The sequence below is a fragment of the Xyrauchen texanus genome, chromosome 9, assembly GCF_025860055.1.
Source record: "Xyrauchen texanus isolate HMW12.3.18 chromosome 9, RBS_HiC_50CHRs, whole genome shotgun sequence".
NCBI lineage: Eukaryota > Metazoa > Chordata > Actinopteri > Cypriniformes > Catostomidae > Xyrauchen > Xyrauchen texanus.
The window spans coordinates 5,194,898-5,203,987 of record NC_068284.1 but is presented as its reverse complement, the minus strand read 5'-3'; the positions used below and the strand labels follow the sequence as shown (position 1 = coordinate 5,203,987).

Genomic DNA, 9,090 nt, shown 5'->3' with positions numbered 1-9,090 from the left:
ATTTGTTTAGCCAAGGAGTTTGCAATCGTTGCATGCATAATCCTCCAATCACACTCCCGAATATCCGCCCCCACCTTTGAGTGCCAGTGTGTTCACCTGAAATCATATTTCTGCATTAGCTTTATCTCAGAATTACTTTAATAAGTAACAAAGAAGTATTTCACCATTGAAGATGGATTTTAGCAAAAAACTGAACTTTCACAATATGATAATCCAACTCACCAACTGTTTCTGAAGGTCAGGGCTGCTTTTCAGTTGTTCCTCCAGGTTGTGAAGAGAACTGTGATCACTGCTGGTGTGCCTCGGTGCACATGTGTCACTGCTGGTGTGCCTCGGTGCACGGGTCTCACTGCTGCTTGGAGAAAACTTGCCAGTGTTGAAGTACTGACTTTGGTGCAGCGTAGGACTGCTCCAGCTTTTTGGATGGAGGACAGGACTGTTCCAGTCACTTGGGTAGAGGTCAGGACTGTTCCAGTCACTTGGGTGGAGTTTAGGAGTACTGTGATTACTTGGGTGGAGTTCAGGTGTACTGTGGTTACTTGGGTTGAGTTCAGGTGTACTGTGGTTACTTGGGTTGAGTTCAGGTGTACTGTGGTTACTTGGGTGGAGTTCAGGAGTACTGTGGTCACTTGGGTGGAGTTCAGGTGTACTGTGGTTACTTGGGTTGAGTTCAGGTGTACTGTGGTTACTTGGGTGGAGTTCAGGAGTACTGTGGTTACTTGGGTGGAGTTCAGGTGTACTGTGGTTACTTGGGTTGAGTTCAGGTGTACTGTGGTTACTTGGGTTGAGTTCAGGAGTACTGTGGTTACTTGGGTGAAGTTCAGGAGTACTGTGGTCACTTGAGTGGAGGTTAGGAGTGTTTGACGCAGGAGTTTTGCACTGCATGTTGATTTTTGGAGCATTAGGCAGTTTGTCAGAGATAAAAATATATCATTGCACTTTTTGCTATGAAATAATATATTTGAAAAAGGTTGAAGCTTCTTACTCAGTTCTCGACTTCTTTACTTTCGAGGATCCTTTTATCTCATGGTCATCATCGTCGTCTTCCTCTCCAGGAAAAAGTATGTTCTTGCGTCTAACAACATTTATGATAAATTCAGTCAATATAATATTTTCCACCACAGATTAATACAAAAAAGAACCAACCATAAAATGCTTACATTCTTCTTCTTTTACATTTAACTGGCGACTCCCCTCCATCACTTCCAAGGTCAGTGTGAAGGACAGCTTCAGGTAGTCTGAGACGAGCTTCATTGTAGTCATCTGGAGGAAAAAATAAATCAAAATACAACAACAATATTTAAAGTAATACATTACATGCTGTTGGTTCATTTTAATGATGATAGACTTCAACTTACGTGACGTGAAGATAATTCTGGCCTTATGGGGCTTCCATCCCTCTCTAGGACATTCTTGGAATTTTACCGCTTTTGCAACATCAATTTTATTTGAAGGCCACATGCACTCCCCATTTTTTATCCAGACTGAAGGCACAACTTCAACCTCATTTGTATTGTCAAACACAACAATATGAAACATCTGACAAGACACAATGAAAAAAAAAATATTTCTTAGCCAACTAAAATACAAGAGCAAATTCAGGGTTATGGAGAACAAAACACTAACCCATTCAGTTGACTTTGAGACAACAGAAATGTAGGTGCAAAAATGCTAACTTATTTACAGGTTTTAGGACTCATTCCTGCTTTATTTATCTGAATGCAGAAGTGGAACAACAAAACATTTATTTTGGAATGGTAATCTCACATACTTCTGCAGCTTCTCCTCAACCACGAAACACTTCACATTAGTGGAAAGGTTTGAAACCACATAAATTCCCAACTCTTTTGAGTCAATTGGGTATTGAAAGAAATGTTCCACCTGTTTATATTCATTTCCCACAATGTACACAATTCCTTCATCTTCAACAATGTTTTGGACTGAGACCAACTTGTTATCAATTTTCACACAACCATCTCCCTCTTTGGGCTTCACAATAATATCATTAATAGTAAGCATTTTAAACTGATGAACTTCTTGTGAGAAGCCTTCTGGCAGTGGCCCATTCACATGCTCTTTATCCAATTTTGGAACTGCCTCTTTTACACCAGGACTGCAGCTGACATTTTCCATCTCTGATAATCTGCGTATCACCTGAGATATAGGACTGCATGGCCCCCGAACCAATCGCTTAAGTTTTCCCAGGAAGTTTTCATAGGGGAAGGCTGATATAAGATCTAAATTTCCATGAATTTTGACATCCTCACTGAGATGCACCAAACCATGTATATTATAGACCAAAAACTCTTCACCATACAGCTGGCCAAAGTGCTCAACAAATGCAACTAACAGGGCGTTAGCAAGTTCATTCATGTCCATACAATATTTTGGACTTGACAAAATGTACACACCCAGTGACAGAAGCATAAAGTTGTCATAAACCTGAGGCTTTAGTATATCCCTCAGCACAACTGGACCCGTGTAAAACAAGAACTGCCGTAGTTCGGTGGCTTTCCACCTACACCGTTCAGCCAGTGCCCGTGGCTTTCGTGCAAACTCACTTGGAATGTAATTTCTCAGTGCAAGAAGTCTATCTGAAACAACAGAAACTTGGCCAGATGAAATGCGACAACGCAGGGGGCCAGGGCGCTGATCCACAAATCTAACAGTCGCCTCATTACACCAAGACAAACAAGATGCATATAATCGAATGGGAAACAGGCGACCATGTCAATGCCAACATCTGCAAGAGGCGAGTGCTGGACATGATGTTCTTCATTTGTTCCTTGTCTAAAACTCTCATCAGTTCTAGCCTTGCATTGACTTCAGGAAATGTCATTCGATGAGATTTTCAGTACACCTGTTTGGTGACATTTGTCACATCCATGGTATGCAGTATGTGACTTCACACCTCTGATAAAGGCTCGGGCTGGGGTATCACACACAACAGAAACAACATTCAAAAAAAAGGTTTTCTGTTTGAATATAAACCCACTTTTCAACATTTTCAATTCTTCGACCAGATTGTGAAGATACTCAACCAATGACTTTGGCTTTGAAGTACCACAAAAAGTCCAATCAACACTGGTTTCTTAGTGTATCCTTGCAACATACCGAGAATCGGCCAAAACTGTGTACTTGTACTCTTGAAAAGAGGCAGACCATCAAAATTCAGCTGAAGCTTAAAGGCATGTCTGTCTGGAACAGTAGCCCACACTTCATCTAGGATTTTCCCAACAGAATTCAGAATTCCAAAGTAATGGAAAACGCCGCCAGCTACATTTTTAATGTTATAGCTTGTTTTTGTTTTTAGCAATGTTCGTCCATCCTTTGGCAGAAACCCATGGTAGATTTTTAGAATGCTGAGAAGCCTGATAGAGCCAGGAGAGAAATGCCAAAGTGAACTGCCCAATCTGCCAGAGAGCTCCACAGATTGCCATCATTCTCACTACACTGTTCTCCAAGATCAGGCGGATCTATCCCTACATATTCATCATCCTCAACATTAAGATCGTGATCACTTTCTTCATCACTAATTTGCATCTCAGATTCCTCTGAATCATGAACACAAAAACTTGATGCAAAATTTCCAGTCTCTCCCCTATCCTGCTCATTTTCAATCAATACCCTGACTCTCTTTAATGCCCTTCTATGTGCATTGCTCCTATCATTGTACATCCAAGTCTTTTCCATACCTTGGCTTTACTCAAGTATTTTGTCCTTCAACCTGAAACAAAGAATATAAATAAATTAGACATTTATTAAATCTAAAAATATAATTTTCATCGTTCTAAATAAGAATGAAATGTCAATGACAATACACTCTTTTTGGCTTTTTTTTTGGATGTTGGCTAAGCTGTTATATTCATTTTAAAAATTGCCACACTGCCTTGCTATTCTGCACCCCTAAACCGGTCGGATATGTTAGCTGATTCACTGTTTTTTAACACTAGAACTACCACAATTCTAGAACTACTAGAACGGCCATAACAGTCATTCTGACTGGTCAAAAATTATTTGCATATCATTTCAATAATTAATATAAATTCAGGGTTTCCCGCAGCACTTTGAAACTAAGGCAGCCGCCTAAGCAACACACGCCTGCCGCCTTAACTACGTCGTCAAAAAAAAATATATGAGCGATATTCACCGTGTTACTCTGTCCTGTTTTCTCCCTTTCCATCTTTAAATATGTGATAAGCCTTCATGTTCGCTTCAGTCTTGTTATCAGCGCGTTCTTCCGCAGCGGCGCCGAGCATGTGTGTGTGTGTGTTCATCTGAGCCTCATTGGTCTGTCACTGCTCGTCAATGTCAGAATATTTGAGATGACCAATCAAATCAAAGTAGGCGGGCTTTATGTTCACAGCGCGAATTTTAGCAGAGCGACTCGACATTAAAGGAGCGACTCGACGCGCTTCAGTTTACGGTCAGTCAAGTGCGAGATAAGATGTAAGTTGCTAAACTAAAAATTTGCTATTTGACATTTTTTTTTAGTTCATAAATGTTAAACGAATCACAAAAATAATCAGGCAAATTAATAAACTTTTGTCTATTTTCGCCATTTTTAACTGAAAATAGTCCACTATGTGACGTGACTGATGTAATGTAGCCTAATAATTAATTTACTGTCATTGTGAGGGGACAAGACACATTAATCAGGGTACCCGCAGGATCTTAAAAGCAATGAAATATAATCTCAAATTAAGGCCTTGGATTTGGTATACAAAGTCTTGGATTTCGTTACAAAGGTATTATATATTTTTTGCCTTTACTAGAATTAAGTTCATACCATAACAAAATTAACTGTTACTAATGCAGGCTAATTAAAAATTCATGCAACGTTGAGTGCATCCCGCACTCCACGTCATAGCAGAAAGCGCGAAAGCGTGCGCACCGTTACTATGGTTACTAGGCAAGTGAATTGCAGAACAAGATAGTAGCCAAGCGTAGTTTGTCGTCTGAAGTGGGAACGTTTCAGTTTAATGCCAGAATTCAATAATTTAAACCCCAAATCAGAGCTTTTCTGTTAAAAGAACATGTTTTCTACCCGGTCTTTTCAATAGTATCTGGCAATCATGCGCGCGCGCTCTCTGCGCAAGAAGCGCGGATGATCTGAAAACACAGACGAGCTGGAGTTCAGCAATCTTCATTTGAGATTGTCAACTTAAATTGAAGTGTCATTCAGTCGGCCTGTGTTCTGTCACGAGCCGCTTGCGCTGTTTGTGCGAACAAAATGCAGGCTGATATCCCAGCAGTGTTTTTAATGTTGATGCAATGTTTCCCGAATATCCACACGATTTCAAATGTGACATTTATTTTATACAACAGTTAAAAACAAAACCAAAGGGTAACATTAAGTGATTTACTACATTTAAAACAGTATAGTCAGGCTTATTGCTCTATTTTGCAATGAAATCTGTGGCTTTGAACGAATCGTGAGATTCAATGAATGACTCGATGACTCACACATAAAGAGAATGAGTTACCGCCACCTACTGGCGATTTTAATATACTTTTATATAATATTTTTTATTATATAAAAGTATATTATTTATATATATTTATATTTATATAATACTTTTATTAATATTAAACGATTTTAACATTGCCTATTTATTGAACATTGTTTTATTTAAGGCATTATTTATTTTTTAAAAGGTATTACAAAGGTAAAAAATGAAATGGGAAAATTGAATAAAGGGAGCAAATATTGTCCCTTAATGGAAAAGGTGTGACTGCAGTCTAAGTGGAAGAGGGGTACGGCACTCTAAAAAATTGGAGAACCACGGAACTAAGGAAAAGGGATATGTAGAATTGCACAAGTGCTACTGCTAAAGAGTGCAATGTCAATCATTTCTCATAATCTTAATTGAATTGGCCTAGAGAGAATAATTATGACATTTTATAATAATGAATGTGTACATATTGATAATGAATATAATATAATTTGTAGCCTTCAGTAAATTAAAAAAAGCAAAGATGGACCGAAAAACCCAGGCTAAAATTGCGGGCTTCTTTGTACATCTAACAGTTGACGGACTATTAGATGTAATGTTATTACCTTGACAAACTAATACATCATTAAAAAGATATGACTCAAGTTTCAGTATTTGTCACCCCACCACCACCACACCACCTTAACTAACACATTTTCTGCGGGAAACCCTGAAATTCTAAGAATAAATGGGTATAAATACTGTTAGGATATGTAATAATAATCATCAGGACATTACCTTTTTATTCTAATGAATGTGAAAATGTGCATTAACTTTTTTTGCAGCTGCTAGATTGCCCAGGAAGATGCATGCCAGCAAGTTTTTATATATATATATATATTTGTATAGGCTATATCATATATATATATATATATTTGTATAGGCTTGCACTATTATATATTACAGGCATATCTGCATTCACTTGGCGCTCCGTGCTCCATTTAATCCATATTATTCTATTTTATTCTAATTGAGGATTTTTACAATTTTTAGGGTCATAAAACATTACGACAAACATTAGAAGCTTCATTCTAAAACCTCAATAGAAGTTTCGAATGTAAATAGGACATGAAAAAATGACATTTGGTAAAGTCTAGTATGAACGGTCAGAATGACCGCTATGGCCATTCTAGTAGTTATAGAACTCCGGTAGTTCTAGTGTTAGCATAGCTATTACATTTCAACATTTTAAAACAGTCAAAAGGACTGCCTCGGTACCGGGTAGTTAGAAGTACCGTGTAGTTCTAGTGTTAACACTAGAACAGTCCTCGGGTTGGTTCGCCAGCACCACAATACGGACATATCGTGCCGCGGTTGGCGCCATACTGGCACAAAATGATAGGGTCATGAAAGCGGCGGTTAAAATGCACGCGCGAACCAACGGTCAAATGCATATCATGGTTTTACGGATGAATCTATACGTTAACCGGTACGGTAGTTCATTTATGTGAAGGCGAATTGCGACTGATTTGAAATGGATAACATTAACTGGTGTTAACATTAATATTTAACAGAAAAACAGTTTAGCTTAACATCCTCTCGTGAATGTAGCTAATGTAGATTGTTGACGTTAGCCTTAGGTTATAAAATTACGTTAATTGGCACTTCAGCAATTCCCGACTGTACTGTATATTTGTAAGCTAACTGCCAATTTACTGTCAAAAAACGGTAAAAGTATGCTGTACCTGATATAAAATTAACTAAAGTATTTCACTTACCACTCACGAGCGTTGGCAGTCTTGTGTGGCCAGCACAGTCAGTCTTGACTGTTGGAGGACTCCGGTGACGGAGACACAGGTACGTCACAGTCGGTGACGTCATCATGTTGACCAATCAGCAGACGCTGTGTCCGAAATCACTCCCTACTCTACTCTAGTGCACTATATAGAGAGCTCGCCATTTTGTAGGGCTGTCCGAATTTTATTTGATCTGATTAAGAAAAAATATTGTACCACCATTACTTATAATGCAATTTTTCCACTAATTACATATTTACGATGTATAAACTGTTACTGTTTTCCTTTACAAGTAACTTAAAGTGGGCTTGATTTTGACTCAAAATTACTCTCTAAGTAGTATTTATTTTGCAGCTGTCTGCTCGGTTCTTCTATGAACGAGGAGATGTTGTGCCAGTCTTTCAGTGATGATGAGGGCACTTTGAGGAGGAGGAAGACAACGACGATGTGGCAGTATATCATCCGACCCAACCACCTGGACACTTTATGTCCGAGTGACAAGGGCCCCTATGAGTTACTTTATCAGACATTCTTCATTATTGTGCATCTGCCACTGACACAGAGAGACTAATGACCTCAGAAGCCATTGTTTGTGCCTCTCATTGTTTTGTATTGAATATTGTTATTGTTACATATTGTATTGAAACAAACATTTGTTTAAAATAAGTATTTTCATAAATTTGTTTATAAATAAAATTTCCTTTAACTGTTAATTTATCCATAATTAGTGTGTGTATACATACATACTAAATATAAAATGTATTCACTTGGTTAGATCTTTAGTTTTTTGCTAAAACAATTTGACTACATTTATTTACTTATCTCATTTGACTGTGGGTCAAGACCGGCCACACATATGTGGCCCAGAGGTATTTGGGCCAAATACTTTCGTCAGTAACTGGCCCACATGTTGTTTGCCACATTAAAGCCAGTGCCACCTCTGCCACACCTGGGCCATGTTCGGTTCACATGCCGCACGCCAGTGCCGACTGAATGCCACCTGTGCCAGCTTCACGCCAGATGTGGGCCAACTATGTCTGCTACATGCTATACGCGGCCATAATATGTGCCGATTACACTCTTTTGTTGTAATTAATGATGAGACTGATACCAAAGAGTATAGAAGCACAAGAGACGAAGCTCTGGTGCTTTTTTAACAAGCGCCGCTTGATGGCGCAGAGCGTAAATCCTACCGACACCATGAGCTCGAAAGCGAAGTCGAAAAACAACAGAAAGTTATGTTCATCAATGAACTGCAACAACTATCAGTTCGATAGTAAGCATAGTCTTGCCTTTCACCATTTCCCTAAAGACCCTTACAGGTAATTATTCAAAAACGTGTAGAAATTATTTATATGGATATTCCTCCAAGTATGAATGGGGTTAAATACAGTGGCCGAATTTAATTAATTGATAACGTATTATTGTCTGTAAGACATGCTATGGTGGGCGGACACCACTTTGTTATAGCCTAAGGTGGTAAAGAATGATAACTTACAGTACCCAATCCAAACGTACAAAATCAGTCTTAAAAAATGTATACTGGCTATAGGCTGTCTGTAGCATGGCCGGCCCAAGCCTTTATGGGGCCATAAATTTGATTTGGGGGCCAGTCGGTGCCGCCAATATGATTGAATATTGTCAATGTTTGATTATTCGCACACTATAAATATAACAAACCCCTTATCAATTTTATTAGTTGTAGCTGTGTTGCTTACAACATTCCAATTTTACCTTTCTATGGTTTTAATTGTAACAGTAGCACACCTATATTTACTCAATCTTGTTGTCCCTCTGTTACCAGTTTTGTGGACTTCCTAGAGAACAATTTGCAGCAGAAGCTGTAGACTGCATCATTT

The 9,090-nt window shown here is 38.6% G+C and overlaps 1 protein-coding gene across 2 annotated transcripts; it reads right to left on the bottom strand.

Moving 5' to 3' along the window:
- Nucleotides 1-251: 251 nt before the first annotated feature.
- LOC127649652 (uncharacterized) lies at nt 252-4,250 on the bottom strand. 2 transcript variants are annotated; one of them, XM_052134894.1, is made up of 6 exons: nt 4,151-4,250; nt 3,696-3,727; nt 1,359-1,539; nt 1,161-1,263; nt 986-1,075; nt 252-879 (listed from the first exon to the last, which is right to left on the bottom strand). In XM_052134894.1, the coding sequence occupies exons 3-6, from the start codon at nt 1,537-1,539 to the stop codon at nt 252-254; spliced, it is 1,002 nt and encodes a 333-aa protein (XP_051990854.1). In that variant the 5' UTR covers nt 3,696-3,727; nt 4,151-4,250. The 2 variants fall into 2 exon arrangements, with proteins under 2 accessions (XP_051990854.1, XP_051990855.1); XM_052134895.1 differs by lacking the exon at nt 4,151-4,250 and having other exon boundaries at nt 3,696-3,855.
- Between the last annotated feature and the right edge of the window lie 4,840 nt (nt 4,251-9,090).